This window comes from Lethenteron reissneri, chromosome 28, assembly GCF_015708825.2.
Source record: "Lethenteron reissneri isolate LAM-NWPU_2019-01 chromosome 28, ASM1570882v1, whole genome shotgun sequence".
Lineage (NCBI taxonomy): Eukaryota > Metazoa > Chordata > Hyperoartia > Petromyzontiformes > Petromyzontidae > Lethenteron > Lethenteron reissneri.
In genome coordinates this window covers 5324296-5341665 of record NC_083806.1, presented here as the reverse complement: position 1 = coordinate 5341665, position 17370 = coordinate 5324296, and the positions used below count along the sequence as shown (strand labels likewise).

Sequence of the window (17370 nt, the reverse complement as noted above, 5' to 3'; positions counted from 1 at the left end):
AGCTGGCAACACTGAGACCCTGGGTTTAAAATTCAGATTTCACCAGCTTGTGATTAAACTGGCTTCTCAAGTTTATCAAGCTGATCTTTCTCAGCCTGGTAACCCAACGACTGCACAAAAAAAACGATTATTTGTCTTCATTTCTGATGCGTTAAAGCAGGGAACACCCATTTTCTATACTGTACATAGACTTCATTATAAAAAAAAATACCATCAAGCACAAAAGCGTTCTAGAATGTTCCGGAATCCCATGCGTGTGTATGTATATATCTATGTTGAACTTCTTTCGCACTGTACATAGCCAACCATGCTAATTGGAGGTGCAGAGGATAGAAAACAAAAGAAACACAAAACGCTGTAAAAAAAAATTAGTTTTCAATCTCGATTTAAACGTGCACAGTTCAAGTGGTCTCCTAATATTGGAAGGAAGAGCGTTCCAGATGGCCACAGGAGCGCATATGAAAGCGCACGATGCAGTCACCGTCTTTGTTCGATGGCTAAGCCGTAAGCCACTACAAGGATGACCTGGGTTCGCATGATGATTTCCGCTCCTTGACGAGATAAGCAAGGTATTGTGCTTCATTTGTGGCAAGCACTTTGTGTGTACAATGAGTGCGACCTCCTCGTGTATTCGTTCAGCAACCGGAAGCCAATGCAGCGCGGCATGCACTGGATGGGGACACCCATCACGGCACGTGCGTGATTTTGTTGTACCCCTTTGTGTTCCTGCAGCTGTCAGCCCTGCGCAGTGCAGGCAACGCGGCACGGGATCTGCAGAGCACGGTGCAGGCCCTGGAGACGGAGAAAACCAGACTGGAGCAGAAGGTGCAGAGCCTGGAGTCGGCGCTCGGCGAGACCAAGAGGAAGCTCGACACTCAGCCCATCGCCGCGTCCGGTGAGGAGGCGCACGCACGCACGCACGCACGGACGAATAGCGATATTGAATTTCGATTTAAAGCTTTCGTGACTGCAGGGATTCACCTTCTTGGTTCTTTCGGTAAAGTCACGTAGAAGGGAAATAATAAAATAATAAAAATGAAACATAATAAGATAAAATTCTCACGACGTTTTGGCCGCAACGCAAGCAGGAGGACGGCTGCTTGCGTTGTGGCCGAAAGGTCGTGAGAATTGTATTTTATTATGTTATATTTTTATTATTTTATTATTTCCCTTCTACGTGACTTTACCGAAAGAACCAAGATAGCGATACTGAATTTGAGGTTTCCGCAGCCTTGGTTAGAATTCACGTATCGACTTTCATACCTCCGAATAGCGCGGTTTGCTACGTATGGTGCCAAAGAAGTTCAACATACGTACATGTGGGTCTGGCTTTTGAGCGTGTGACTTCATCGTCAACGGTCCGCCGTTTAATTCGCCCTCCTCTGACGGCCGCAAAGGTCTAACCGCGAATTAGGAGTGGGAACTTAACACGATCGTGAATGGTTCTGTGAGTACTAAAACGAAACTATTTTATTTATCAGGTAAAGCCCACTGAGCAATTAGCAATTTTTTTCAGAATTGCTCTGGCAACAAATGATAGCTCAACGAAGTGGCTTATCACATACAAATTTATAGTAGCAGCCAAATGCTCTAAACGCATGTATCTGAATGTGGAGGGAAAAAAAAAAACTCCAAATATACATGCGTCAGGGTCAGGATCAAACCCACGCACTCCTGCATATGAGGCAAGGGAGACACCATCTCACCACTACGGCACCCTACAGGTGTGACGCTCACAGATGTTGACTCTGTACCAACCGCTCGCTGTAGAACGGGTGGCCCGTGCAGCAGCAGCAGCAGCAGCAGCAAACATGCAGCAGTGGCAGGCCAGCAGCAGCAGCAGCAGCATGGACAGCAGGTGTTGCCGGTCTGCCGTCGTGCGTTGTCGATGCCGAATGAAGTTAAAATGTGACTAATTATCTTATCGCACATGCACCCACGCGAGAATTTCAGTTCTGCCTCAGCGGTGCCAAAATTCAATGAGCGTTGATGAGGCCGCCCGGCTCGCAGGTCGGAGCGCCAAGCAGGCTTCGCTCTGAGATTCTGGGTTCAAATCCGGGGTCCCGGACGCTCGTCATTAAACCGGGTTCTCGAGTGCAACCATTTGATGCCCTCGGCCAGGTCACCAATGTCCGAATTAAAAAAGCCATCGCGTAAAATGTAGCTCTGCGCTTAATCAGGATACGTTTTAGCGCCATGAACCGAATGTCGGATTGACTGTCTTGCGACAAACGTTGCTGTCGTATGGCAGAGTGGGTGGGGACGCACTACCTTGGACTGTGCGTGGTCATGAGGTCATTTGAAAGGATCTTGGTGGTAGTGGTGCGATATCCACTTCCGCTGCCCGCTCTCTAACACGAATGGATGCACCGCTGTGTGAGGTTTCTCAACGGATTCTGCATCTCGTGACGGCACCATGATGATAGCACAATAGGGATAACGTTGGGGATTTTTTTACACGAATTTATTTTATTTAAATATTCACAATTAATTTCAATGCCTATTTTATCAGACTCTCCTTTGATTGCTAGGACCGGCGATATCTTGGGCGCCACAGTGGCGAGATGTTAACTCCCTCGCCTGGTATGCAGGAGGGTCATGGGTTCGATCCCGATCCTGAAGCCTGTATGATTTGGACTTTGCATGTCCCCTCTCTCTCCGTGGTCACGTGGATTTTTTTTACGAGCATGCGTTGAGAGTATTTGGCTGATATAAATCTCCACTTGATAAGCCACTAAGTTGAGTTATCCATTTGTGGCCGGGTCGCTCCTGAAAAAGAGCTACATAGCTCAGTGGGTCTTAGCTGGTAAAAAAAAAAGTATAGTTTTAGTTTGAGTTGATTATCTTTTGATTTACCATTTCTATATTGTCGATGCCTACTGTGGTGCGAATTTCTATTTTTACGTTACCCGTGCGTGGATTTTCAATGTCAGAACACGTCTAGCTGCGCAGGTGCGAGGCGCGAGATAAATAATACATCATCGTAATTGTGATAAATGTAGCTCTTCACTCGGGAGCGCTCTGGGAAGAGTTTTTGAATTTCACACGTGCACTTCACGCTCGCACCTTGGCTTTGCGGTTACAACAGTTGCGGTGCAAATGTGTAAAGGCCGTGACACGTTCAGGGCAATTATTGTTGCCACTCATTAGAATTAAGAATCTTCATTGAGACTGGAGGTAGGAATCTGATGGGCTATGAAGCTCTATTTTCACAAGCAATGCAAAACAACGATAGGAGCGCAAAGAATAGGGAAGGTAAGCAAATCACATAAAAAAAAATACGAATAAGCTATTTTTATTTTACCAGGTAAAGCTCACTGAGCTGTTAGCTTCTTTTTCAGAAGCGACCTTGCCAACAAAAATGAGCGCTCAACGAAGTGGCTTGTGTGGAAATTTATAGCAGCCAAATAATAAAAAATAATCTATACGCATGTTTTTAAATGCGGAGGGAAAAACCAGAGGACCCGCAGAAAAAGTCCCACGTGACCACGGGGAGAGAGATTTGCAAACTCTAAATATGCAGGCATCAGGGTCTGGATCGAACCCTCACGCTCCATTCACCGCTGAGTCTCGGAACGCGCAAGCGGCTCGGCATTAATTTAGTTTAGAAAGGCGTAGCGCCGTTGTTTTTAAAGACACAGTACTCTCCCGCAGAGAAGCCTATAACAACACGACCGCACGCTCCGATAGCTGGCGCCAAACTGTGCCACACGCACCTCTCTCGCATGGCGTTGTGGGAGCCTCGGTACCAATAATGTTGTTTTATCATTCCTTCCGGTTTTGTTTTGATGACGTACACGTACCTACGTCACCGGAACGGGAAAGGGTTAAGCGTTTTCTTTGAGCCGGCTTGTGTGAGCCAGAGGCAAGCCTGAGCTGATATGAGCCGTGACTAATAATGTCGGCCTTACTATGAGCATCTTGCCATGGCAGGGGCATAGAGTGATGAGAGTTCCGACTAACCAATAAAAGCAGACTTCCTTGAAAAGTGATTAGTTCAGCATTTGTTAGTCTAAAGAGAATACACAACTCCGAGCAGTCATGTGACCTGTGTCTGCGATCTGATTGGAAGTTACCATCCCAGTTGCCCACTCCTGAGTGCAGCGATCAGATTTATCCAGAGTTGTTTCCAACAAAATGTACAATAGCAAATGGTGTGGCAGCTATACTACCGGTGACAATTGCAAGCGACCGTTGTCCTAAATTTGCCTTTGTTGTATTGCCTTTCATCGCCCCTTAATTGATTGTTTGGAAGGTCTTGTGTATACCCATGCTTTAGCAGATATTTTAAATAAGGGTCGATTGGAAGGATTACCATAACAGGAGTTGCCATTTGATATGGGAGTCCATTGAAGACCATTGAAATTAATTTCTTTGATGATGTTTCAAATAATTATCATATTGAAGGCAGCCAGGCCTGACTTACAAAGAAGATTACCCATTATTTGGCGGTTCGTTGATGTCGCAGTTCGTCAGTGTCTCACAGTCCAGTTAATCGACCAGTGCACCTCCGATAGTCACGGCTGGCTACGTAAGATGCGAAAGAAGTTCAACATACGTACGTACATTTCAGTTTAACACGTAGGCTTTCGCGACCAATATTATTCATAATCAACGTTTTTTTGGGTTTAGATCGCGTTATTTATAAATGTGTCGTAACCCTCCACCACCCGACACGGCCAATCAGATGCAATTACCAGCGAAACGTCGTACTCAAATTGTAAATTGTTGTGGTTTCACGCTTCAACACACCGGTGGGCTAAAGCAGTGAACTAATTGTCTTTTGTCAACGTGACACTTTTTACTGATTGGCCGTGTCGGGTGGTGGAGGGTTACGACACATTTATAAATAACGCGATCTAAACCCAAAAAAAAACGTTGATTATGAGTACGTACATTTGTTCGACGTGAAGTCGCATTTGTGCGCCTGACGCGAAACTGACAATTGAGTGAATGCGACCAGAGACCGATGCCGCCTCTTCCCTCCGCAGCGGCCGTCGCGGCCACCACCAAGGCGGCTCGGCAAGACGCGGACGACGAGGAGGAGGACGACGACGTCAGCGGCCAGGTACACTCGGTGGCGGTCGACAAACACGCAAACACGCGCGCACGCAACGCCCCGTGGCGGCGGCGGCCACCGCTTTAATTTGTCTCCTTGTGCGCAGTGCCTTTTTTTGTTTGTTTTTGGCACGGACGTTCGTTATCTCAAGTCGTGCGATTGGTTCCAATGTATTCTCACCTTCTGGCTCTTGTTTCCACTTGGTTTCCCCGTGATTTATTTTCTCATTCTTTGTTTCTTTATTCCTTTCGTTGCTTCCCCTTCTGCACCCCTCCCACCCCCTCTCCCCACCACCCCCCCCCCCCCCACCACCACCACCAAACCCACCCACACCGTCACCCACCTGAACCCTGATGCACAATTATCTTCTGGCTGCACTTTCACTGTCTCCACCTCCTCCTCCTTCACCACCACATCCTCCGTGGCTCCTTGGCTCGCCCAGCAAATGGTTGGTGCTGCGTGCGTGTGCGTGCGGTAACCCCCCCCACCACCACCACCTCCCTCCCGGCCTCCAGTAGTCAGCACCAACTGCCGTTGAATCGCGGCCAGAAAAACTGAAATCCATTAAGATTATATATTTGTATACGAAAAAAATATATATAATTATATATAAATGTATCCTTTCGAATACAACAAATATTCCGTTTTCTTCAGATTATGAGATGCTCTGGAAAGTAAGACGCACCCAGAACTTTATTAGTACCCGATGCTAATAATAGTTAAATGGATGTGGTCGCTCACACAAAGACAAAGGTCCCCCTCATAGCCTTAACACACTGGTGGGGCAAGTGCTGTTAGCAAGCACTTTTTGAAGGCCGGCTTAGCACACGAGGGGATGGGTGGCCAGCACCACGCCCAGCTGCTTTTGTCTACCCAGTGGTGATTACACACCACACCAGATCCTCGTGAGCGTGAATCGAAATCAAGTCGTAGCACAAGCGCGCTAACCACAGCGCCACTGCTCCCTGCACACACAGACAACAACAACGACAGCCGCCATTCACCACTAAATGGCGGTGACATCACCACAGCGCTTGAGCCAGGCTAGGTGCATTTTTTTATGCCACTCGAAGCGTCAAAGGCTCTCTGGCAGCAGGGCCAGACCCAGGAGTTGCCACAGGGTCACTGACTGAGATGACTGGCAGATGCAAAGGGGAGAAAAAACTGTGCCTTATAACCCAGAGCATACGATAATTTCCGCGGTAATCTGGACGTTAAGAAAATGTAAATGGGCAATCATCTAAATTTAGTCGCATTTTAGGTACAAAAGGAGAGCGGTGAACGAAGCAGCCACATGGGAATGATTCTTTGAAGTCGGGGGGGGGGGGGGGGGACCCAAGTGGGTAGCCATGAGGGTCATTATCGATGAGCCGAGTGCGCCCGTGAAGGCAGTTAATTGAGAGAGGGCACATCTACAGCGGTCACAGCGGCACTTACTGAGTAATTGAGTGCAGAGTGGAGCTATAGTGGGCCCACCGTATGCGACCCCCCGTCACGGTCCACATTTGCCAATTTGGGAAAAAAAAATTATCCGCACGTTGCTCGTCTTTTGGGTTACATCGCAATCGTCGCCCCCCTCCTGCGAAAACCGGTAGCAGGGCCCTCCTGAAAAAAAAATGTAGTCCCAACAGAATAATCAGCAGGAGTGTGTCATGAACGGATCACCACGTGCGTGCTAATAACGCCACCGCTGTGTTCGGCGCACCGTTGCCCTGTTCATCCCCGCGTGCGCGCAGGTGGAGTTCCTCAACTCGGTGATCGTGGAACTGCAGAGGAAGAACGAGGACCTCCAGTCGCAGCTGGAGAAGTTGGCCCAGGCAGCCGTGAATGGGAATGACGCCGCCGGACAGGGGGACAGCGCTGAAGAGTAAGGAGACGTCCGCCTCGCCCCGTCCGACGCGGGCACCGCTTTTCCTGTTATTCCGCGTTAGCTCGCAAGCCCGTTCATTCGGCTGTCCGTCTGTTTGTTGTCTGTCTGTCAATCCATCCGACCGTTCGAACATCCGTCAGTCCCTCCGTCCGTCCATCAGTCCGTCCGTCCATCCATCCGTGCAGCGTACGTGTGTTGCTTCGGCGCGCGTGTGAGCATACCTTCTGTGCGGTGGCGGTGGTGGTGGCGGCGCTGAATGCCAGCAAGCGTGCGGGCGTTCTCGCAATTGTTTTGACAGTAGAAAATCATACAATGCAGCAGGCCTCTGGAGAGCTTCGTGAGAACGGTAATTCTGACGGTTTTCGTTATTGTTTCCCTCCCTCCCTCCCTGCCTCCCCACCTCCCCTTTGGATTTACAAGGGAAACATTTGTGTTTAGCCCCCGCTGAGCTAAAGGCGAGGTTTGTCAGTGTTGGCCGTGTAACAAGGGGCGACGTAATAACAGGGCTGCGTCGGTGACGGCGCGCCCAGATGTAATTATTTGTGTTTACTCCCCGGACTTGCCCGCTATTACCGGTTTAACAGTGGTGCTTTGTCTACATCTCTATCGCATTTCCCGAATTTTTCCATCTCGGGAGAACTGCTTTTGATCTTCCACTTGATCTCCGCGTCTCTCCTCCTTTCATTGAAGTGATTCGCCGTGAGCACTTCCCCTGGTCTTACCACCACCACCGTGTCCTCTAACCCCTACTGCCGTCAAAGCCCCAAATTGCAGGGAAACAACATTTCTCCTCTTTCAGCACCGTTCATCTGCTGCGTTGTCACGCGTGCTCTCTCGTCGCTTGCTTGGGGAAACTCTGGCGTCATCTTTTTTTCCCCAAGTTTTTGGAACCTTCGCTCGACTCGGGGAAACACCGCGGTAGCTCTAATCAGGCCCTGCTATCATCACCGTTGCCATCATCGTAACTCCCATCCGTTATCGGTGTTCCCAGCTCGCCTACAAGTTCCGCGTGCTCATGGTGGTTCAGCGCATTAGGTCTGGCCTGCTTTGCCAACGTCGCCGCTCTCTGCAGCGGGCATTGGAACTCATCCCAATCCCCCTCTAACCTTGCTCAATGCAAGAAACCCATTACTTATCTCCTTACACTATCGTCGGCATGCTCTCTTTCTCTCTCCCCCCCTCCCTCTCTCTCCATCGCCGACCTCTTTACATCACACGGCCCTTTTAATCCCGCGCTCGGCAACCCGCGGCAATCGATAAATGCATTTAACCCACCGCCCCCCCCCATCTCTGCCGTGACCCCTTCCCCCCGGCAGGCCGGAGGAGGGCCGCCGCCAGGTGGCGCCGCGTCTCTTCTGCGACATCTGCGACTGCTTCGACCTGCACGACACGGAGGACTGCCCCACGCAGGCCCAGCCCGAGGAGGAGCCGCCCCACTCGGCCCACCACGGCGAGCGCCACGCCACGCGGCCCTACTGCGGCATTTGCGAGTCGTTTGGCCACACCGCCGAGCAGTGCAACGACGACGAGACGTTCTAGAGACGGCCGACCGCCTTGCCCAGCTTGCCCCCCCCTTCCCCCCCCGCCCTCTCCTACCACTCTCACCGTGGCCACCGACCCCACCCGCCTCCCACTTTCATGGCGGAACCGACAAACGCGTGTCTTCTCTCCAAGCGAACGACCTCATCGCTTCGTTAATAGCTTTTTCAGTCCTCCGCTCGTTACCCTTTCCTGCCCTCTCCTGCCCTTCCCTTTCCTCCGGCCTCCTCCGTGTACTCCCCCACCCCAAACTTCCCCCGCCCACCACGTCTCCCCCCTCCCCTCCACTTCTTCCCTGCTTCATCCCTCCTCCCTCCCCCCACAACCACAATCCTCTCTCAGTTTCCAAACTCACCACGGCCACTCTCAACCACCAACTCAATTCTCACCTCCACTCACCACCACCAAACACTCTCACCACCTCCACTCTCACCACCACGAATTCTCAATACCCCCCCGCCCCTCCTTCCCCTCCTCCCTCTCCTCCCTGGATAGGGAGGTGTGGGGGAAGGGTTTTATGCTCATAGGTAACCGTGGCAACTTCAGGGCAACCGCCACCTACGATTGCCACCGGCAACGCATGAAACTATGAGCGCCGTGGTCATGCCAGAGTGGCGTAGATTGAGAAGAAGAGTTCAGCTCATCCGGACGGAGGTTGCCGAGCGCTGTGTGGGGCGTTCGATGAGCAGTGACTGATGCACAGAGCTCGCGTTCGCGCAACGACACAGCCTCGAGCCAGTCACGTGACCTCTGTCCGCATTTTGGCAACTGGCGGACGACAAAGCGAAAGTTGCTGGTGACAATTTGCCGGTGACGGTTATCCGAACATGTGTCCTGACCTTGCAGGGGTTACTGCCGTAAAAAGGAAATAAATATATGAAGGCGACGTTTCAGGCAACGGCCCTTCTTGATAGCACGCAACATCATTTGTGTAACCATTGCCGAAAATGTGTCCGGTTTTATATATTTCAATTTCCTTTTGAAGGCACGTTATTGACGGAATGTGTTGATCTGTTTGTTGTTTGTTTAATTGCTCTTGTGCACCGCTGCCAAAGCAGTATCACCAAATAACGTTTCGTTTTATCGGGGTCACTGTATATATGCTGCATTCACCCACGTGGGTTGTGTCACATTTCTTCAAATTGTCTCCGCAGCAAGCTCCACGCGGGCGCGTGTTGGGCGTTCGTTGTCACGCGCGCCGGTCTATGCACACTCGGCGCCACCTTCCTCGCGTTGTGGGACACTGGGGAGGCATCCACCCGCCCTGCGCACACGCACGCCCAACAGGACTCGGCACCAAAGGGGAGAGGGAGGCTCGTGCGTGCGTGTTTTTGTGCGTCGGTGGTTCTCTCTGCAACTGTTTGGTGTGCCTGTGCGCGACCGTTTTCCTACTTGCACGTGCGCTCGAATGACCACCTGGGGCACTTTTGTTTTCATTTAATTTTCTACACGCATTTTATTTTTTACCTCGGCAGAGGTGTCCTGAATTTCAATCAGCTGCTCCGTTCATGAAGCCTTAAATTCTGCAGGAAAAAAAACCATTCTACAGCTTACGTCTTGAAACCCGTAATCAAATTTTAGAAATATATATACACTTGAGGAGTGGTTTAACATCAAACTGTAGCTCCTGCACCAATGATTGTAGTCATTTTTCCGTTGTAAATCTGTCCAGCGCTGGAAAGAAACTGTTAATCTCATCCGAAGGAGCGGGGCCGTTCTCGTAAATCAACCGCAGCTCAATTTTCACGCGACACCACCGCAGTTGCGTGGAATCCATGGCGGGGGGGGGGGGGTAGCGGAGGCCGGGGAGGAACGGACCTCTGGAGCGCAAGTATCGCTCGCGGTTGCTGCTGCTGCTATTGTTGTTGTTACCTTGAATTGAGATGATGAGCGAGCGAGCAAAACCACAGGTGCCCTCGGCGTAGCGTCGGGCCGTAAACTACCTGACGCACTTGGAGCGCCGCCCGCACCGCACTTGTCGCGAACCCGCACGCCAAATTGTGTCGTCAACGCACTCCTCCGCTCGCCTCTGCAACAACAATCTGTTTTCTCCTTATTTATTCGCTGCCTTCCTCGGCCCGTCGAGTTTATCGGAGCGGTCATCAGCGACGTCTTTCCACGTGAAGGGGGCGCGGGTTTTTTTGTGTTTTATGATTTTAAACCAAACTTGGCAATGGCGAAGGTGCAACGCTGGAATTGCTTTTGCTTGCGCTCGCTGCTGGCGGGAGCGGTCTCCACTCGCGGGGAACTTGAGCGACAGTTACCCCTCTTCCCTTCTTGAGGGGTAACTTTGGCCGACTCACGCACGCTTTGGTGGCCCCCTGCCCTTTGCGCATCTCCGATTATCACGTGTCGGTCACGTGCGGCGCGACAGAAGTTCAGCATTGCATGCTCGCCAGAATACCCGCGTGGTTTGGTTTTCTTACGAACGGGGACGCCACTTTGGCCTATTCTGCCGCCACTTTCCCGTGCGATGAAGACGTCAATGCTTGGGACGCGTACCAGAGGGTGTGCGGTGTAATGTAACAACAATTTCCGCAGGGGACGGCTGCTGGAGTTGACGTCGTAAGAAACCAATTTCCTCAGTTCCCTTCGGTCACCTCTCAATTCACGCCAGGGTGGCGATGAGACGCCCTCGGTGTGGACCGACGCACGGCAGTCGAACACAAACACAAAAAACACGACAAGTTTGCCGAACTCAAAAGAGCTGGAATTATTTGAAGCGACAAACCAAACTTCGCACACGCGCGCACACCGTGGGTTGTTTCGTTCTGTGTGCAGCGTGTGTAGTATGTGTGTCAGTGAGTGTCGTGCAATCATTCGGTGCCACGCCGCCGAATCCATCCGTTCAACTCCGCCCCACACTTTCGAACGTCGGAATCGAGCGCCGAGCGATGCGACGAACGGAAGGGACCCGGTCCAATAGGATCGTTCATTCGCGGTGTCCGCACCGCAGGGGTCGCCTGCGCAGTGTAGCGTGAAGGTATCCCCCCACCCACCCCCCGTGCTTTTTGACGTATGCTGTATATTTTACACGGATGGGGGGTGGCGGGGGGGGGGGTGCTGGGGAGGGAGGTTGCTGCTAAGAGTGGCTTACGACTGCGTGCGCGAGCGAGTAAGCGAGTGTACGCCAGAGAGCTTGAACGGTTCGTCGGGGCCTTTCATCGGCGGCTGTTTGAAATGGGCAGCCGGCTTAAGGAACGCGTCGGGTGTGCAAGGCCGGGTGGTGGGGCTTTGGTGGGGTGGTGGGGGGGTCCACATCCGAGTGGTGGTCGGTCGCGCAACTTGAATCGCCTGCGGCTGCTTCGTCCACGTGTGCGAGCGAGCGAGCAGTTGCGGCAGTGGCGTCATTCGTGAAGGCAGCAACCAAAAATCGCGCGCGAGTTATTGTTTTGTTTTGTGAGAGTTGCACGCGATTTGAAAACGCGTCGAGCGAGCCGATTGCCGCTTTGGAAGTTGACTTGGGTCCTTCGTTCTGTGAGCCCTCCCACCGGTTGCCGCAACCGGTTGCGGAGACGTCCGCATACGGATGCGCGATTCGAGTTGCATGCGACCCTTCAATCACGCCGCGTGTGGAAACCGAGTATTAATGTGCGGGGAGTTTGAACCGCTCGTTACCAACGTGTGTAGCGGACACGTCCTAAGCTGGGGGGGATGTGGATACGAGGTGGAACGCAGGGCGGCGGGTTCGTTTATTTGGTGTTGTTGTGTACACATTGTACATTGTTATATTATACGATAATATATTGTAGCTGTAATTAGATGACGGATGGTTTAAAAACAACAAATCTACAATACCACATGCACGCACTTGTGTGCTTGTGAGCATCTTATCAAATTTGGGCACGAACAAAAGGCTGCCTTTCTTTGTTGAATATGAAGGGAGATGATTCTCAGTTTGTAAGACTGGGGAAAAAAATATTTGATTGTTACAATGGTCTGGAGCGAGCGAAGGGCGTTTTAAATGCATTGTCTAGACTGGAGTCAGGATTCAGTTGTTTGATGTGGAGGGAAAGGCGCAGCCCTGCAATTGCTTGCTCACGCCAATGCTGCCGGAAGGGCCTCCACCGTGAGTTCTAGAGAGAGAGAGAGAGCCCCTTGACAAAGTCTATTTGGCCGACTCTTCCAATATGGCCATACAATTGTTTATATAGTGATACATATTGATAATAGTCTTTTCACAGCCCTTCCTGGATGAAGGCTTCCTCGCTTTACTCAAGTGGCATGGCTTGTTTGCCCATACTTTACCACTCTTGTCAGCGCTGGTTAATTAATGTCTGGCTGCGGTGGAGGGAGGGGGGGTGGAGACGCGTCATGAGCTGTTCCGATGTTTCTCGCCACGGACGACATGAGCTGTGGCCAGGAATCGAACTCGGGTTTCCAGGCGCATAGCGCCACGACCTCCTCCCACCTCCCCCCCCCTCCAAAGACAAAAATATCCCCTCTTAACCCTAAAACAGACTGTTAGGACAAGTGCTGTTCCCATGCACCAATGAAGGCCGCAACGTAACACGAGTGGGTGTTGTGGCTCGTACCACGCTCGACCGCCTTTGTCTCCCCAGTGGCGATGTTTCCGACACATCGCACAAGAATTTGAGGCCTAGTCGATCTGGGTGAGGCCCATGCACCGGTCCAGATAAAGAATCGTCGCTGGGGTTGTGTGATGGACGTGAGCCCGGAATCGAGCTCGTGTCGCCGGGAGTGTAGCGCAGCGCGCTAACCGCTACACCACCGCTACCCCCCCAACCAGCACCGCTGCTGTTTCTATTCTCAACTGGAGATGAATCCCTGGTTTTTGTGCGTCTGATCCGGGTGCAGTATTGTGCGAGGCAGCCTTGCTTTAAGCTACAAGTCACGTTTGCACACGTCTGCCCCCGAATCGTAAACGCATAAATTTACACACCCGCCTTCCGAACAAGTGGTGGGGGGAAAATGTTAAAGGGCACTTAAGTCGCGAGTTTCGCAATGAAGTGTTATGTACGGCGGGCGATGTTTTTATATAAGAGACTGTTTGGTGGGATTATGGAGCAAAACAAAATAAGAGGAAATTGTCACTTTAATGCTAAATTTGTACGGTTTTTTTCCCCCCATGGCTACTATTAGCGCTCTCGACCCGGCCTGGTGAGGTGATCAGTCGTGTTTGTGATAGACTCCACTGGCCGAATATAGTGTTGATGCAGGTGGGCGGGAGGCTGTATTGGCCGGGGGTCAAGGGAGGACATGGGGGAGGGGGGGGTGGAATCGTAAGAATTTTAAATACAGTGCTGTATCCACTCAATAAAAAAACCTAGATTGCTGCATGCCACAATGATTTCGACGTTTTTGTACATTGCTATAGTATATGTGCCGAGAGAGAGAGAGAGAACCCATAACGTGTATATTTTCAAATCTATAGAAATAAACGATGTATCCTTGAGGTCACTTGAATTCGCATGGCTCGCAAACGGGGTTTGTTAAGTCCTAGGCGTACAAGGCTCACGTTGTTATTTGTAACACGGCAACAACACTAATAATGCAGCGGCTTCGCGGAGAATGCTGAGAAAAGAATAAATAACGTGTCCTCTTCCCATACGTGTCTCCGCGCAAAACAGCAAAGTCTTTTTCTATTTTACTTTTAAGACGTCCACATCATCACGACCTTGTGGCAGCACAGCTTGCCACGAGCAGCAGTTGCTTGAACGCATGCCGGCAAAGGCCGTGAATCGTTTTCTTTATTCAGTGTCTCGTCAAATGTAGCGTACAGTCAGAATAATAAGTCTTTACCGAGTAAAGCTTTCATTGAGCTAATACGCGCGTTTGCAATGGCGACTCGGCTGGCAGGCAACATCAAAGCATTGCACCGTAATAATTGCACCATAATAATCATTAGCAGCAGAGTCGGGCGCTCTTTAATAGATGCTGGTAAACTGCCCGGATCGGGCTTTTCCCGAATCAATATTTATTACATTGATGATTAATTTTATATTCTGGGTTAGTTCACTGTGGAGGTGTAATGTCGACACTTTTAATTGTAGCCCTCCAACCTCTCGACTGAGCCAGTCAATTCGAGTTGGCGCGTCGCGTGGGCACGTATCCCGATCGATTTGATTTTTCAGCAACATGCGGAGGAGGAGGAGTGTTGGAACAGCCCGAGCAAGATTTTGACGTTCGACGTTTCAGCAGACACTCAAACCCAAAATCAACATCACGCCCCCGAGGTTCACAGGCGAGGGCCACTTTTTGCAAAGTAAATTGGTTTCCAGCTCAATATACAGGATGGCCCAAACGTCAGGACACACAGGGTTACGATATTTATTTCAACAAATGTTCAAGCGGACTGCCGTTAACATAAATGCGTGCATGAATTGTCTTTTGGAATTAATGTACGATTTTTTAGTATTACAGCTGCTTTTTCTTTAGCGTACATGAAAGCGAGTTGAACTCGTTCGCCTTTAGGCAATTTTCTTTACATTTTTAAATGTCATCTCAAAAGGAGGAAAGAAAAAAAATCTGTGGATATCAATAATTATAATAGCTCAAATATTAACTTCCAGAATAAATTAAACCCGTTAACGCCAATGTAAAATTTAATTAAATAACCCTCACGTGTCCCGACGTTTGGGCCCCTCTGTATAACAATGCCCATCACGTGGTCTGACTCTTGGGCCACCCTGTATAACAATGCCCATCACGTGGTCTGACTTGGGCCACGCTGTATAACAATGCCCATCACGTGGTCTGACTCTTGGGCCACGCTGTATAACAATGCCCATCACGTGGTCTGACTCTTGGGCTACGCTGTATAACAATGATCATCACGTGGTCTGACTCTTGGGCCACGCTGTATAACAATGCCCATCACGTGGTCTGACTCTTGGGCCACGCTGTATAACAATGACCCTCACGTGGTCTGACTCTTGGGCCACGCTGTATAACAATGCCCATCACGTGGTCTGACTCTTGGGCCACGCTGTATAACAATGCCCATCACGTGGTCTGACTCTTGGGCCACGCTGTATAACAATGCCCATCACGTGGTCTGACTCTTGGGCTACGCTGTATAACAATGAACCTCACGTGGTCTGACTCTTGGGCCACACTGTATAACAATGCCCATCACGTGGTCTGACTCTTGGGCCACGCTGTATAACAATGACCATCACGTGGTCTGACTCTTGGACCACGCTGTATAACAATGCCCATCACGTGGTCTGACTCTTGGACCACTCTGTATAACAATGACCATCACGTGGTCTGACTCTTGGACCACGCTGTATAACAATGCCCATCACGTGGTCTGACTCTTGGGCCACGCTGTATAACAATGCCCATCACGTGGTCTGACTCTTGGGCCACGCTGTATAACAATGCCCATCACGTGGTCTGACTCTTGGACCACGCTGTATAACAATGACCCTCACGTGGTCTGACTCTTGGGCCACGCTGTATAACAATGATCATCACGTGGTCTGACTCTTGGGCCACGCTGTATAACAATGCCCATCACGTGGTCTGACTCTTGGGCCACGCTGTATAACAATGACCCTCACGTGGTCTGACTCTTGGGCCACGCTGTATAACAATGCCCATCACGTGGTCTGACTCTTGGGCCACGCTGTATAACAATGCCCATCACGTGGTCTGTCTCTTGGGCCACCCTGTATAACAATGCCCATCACGTGGTCTGACTCTTGGGCCACGCTGTATAACAATGCCCATCACGTGGTCTGACTCTTGGGCCACGCTGTATAACAATGCCCATCACGTGGTCTGACTCTTGGGCCACGCTGTATAACAATGACCCTCACGTGGTCTGACTCTTGGGCTACGCTGTATAACAATGACCATCACGTGGTCTGACTCTTGGGCCCCTCTGTATAACAATGCCCATCACGTGGTCTGACTCTTGGGCCACGCTGTATAACAATGACCATCACGTGGTCTGACTCTTGGGCCCCTCTGTATAACAATGCCCATCACGTGGTCTGACTCTTGGGCCACGCTGTATAACAATGATCATCACGTGGTCTGACTCTTGGGCCACGCTGTATAACAATGAACCTCACGTGGTCTGACTCTTGCGGCAGAGGGAGAACGTCAATCGGCCACCAAACAAAAACTCGCCGCGTCGCTTACACCGCGCGCGACGCGCGGCCGATAGAAACCACAACGCGTTCCAATAATTCAACAACAAACGGATTAAATTAGTGGGGGGGAGGGGGGGTGGTAATGTCACCGTGCGGTAGACTTGAGTTATTCTTTATCCATATGGGAGGAGGAGGGGGGGGGGGATGGTGGTGGGGGTGGGTGGGTTGGTGGGTGGGGGCATTAGCTCGTTCATCCCTTTGCAACACAGCAGCCGCGCCAGATTGCCGGTTCCAATTAAGCGGTGGATGCGTCTGGGCGCTCGTAAATTGCCGCGCGCGCGCGCTCCGCAACGCGTGCGCTGTGTTCGCGATGACATCGGTGGTGCTCTGCTCGCGACCCACGAAAGAAAACAAAATACACATTGGGGGGAGCGGGGAGCGGGGCGGGTACGTCAGCCGCTCACGAAGCAACGTTCTGAGACTGTTTTAAATACATTCTAGATTTGAAGCTTTCGTGACTGCAAGGATTCATACTATTAGTTTTGTTTCGGTAAAGTCACGTAGGTAAAAAAATGAAATTAAAATTAATAAAATAAAAAATCACGACGTTTCGGAGGCAACACAAGTCTCCGTCATCAGGTGGGACCGTCACAGCCAGATTTACTGTATCAAGTGAGGCAGGGATTCCAATATGCAAGTTCTTAAATACAAGTTAAGGGGGAGGAGAGGGGGGGGGGCGTATCAGAACGTGGTAGCCAATGAATGGAACGTATCGGGAGGGGGGGGCTAGAAGAGAGCACGAGGTGTAAGTAGACGTAGACATGGACGTGTTTGTG

General features: G+C 50.8%; 1 protein-coding gene across 2 annotated transcripts in view; it reads left to right on the top strand.

Annotated features, from left to right (window-relative positions):
* The window catches only part of LOC133348812 (CAP-Gly domain-containing linker protein 1-like), a 77221-nt gene extending 65736 nt beyond the window's left edge, over positions 1–11485 (top strand). For both annotated transcript variants that reach the window (XM_061561826.1, XM_061561825.1), the window contains 4 exons: positions 733–895; positions 4992–5068; positions 6796–6926; positions 8246–11485. In XM_061561826.1, the coding sequence (XP_061417810.1) occupies positions 733–895; positions 4992–5068; positions 6796–6926; positions 8246–8468 (594 nt within the window). In that variant the 3' untranslated portion in view covers positions 8469–11485. The remainder of the gene's footprint in view (positions 1–732; positions 896–4991; positions 5069–6795; positions 6927–8245) is intronic.
* The last annotated feature ends 5885 nt before the right edge of the window (positions 11486–17370 follow it).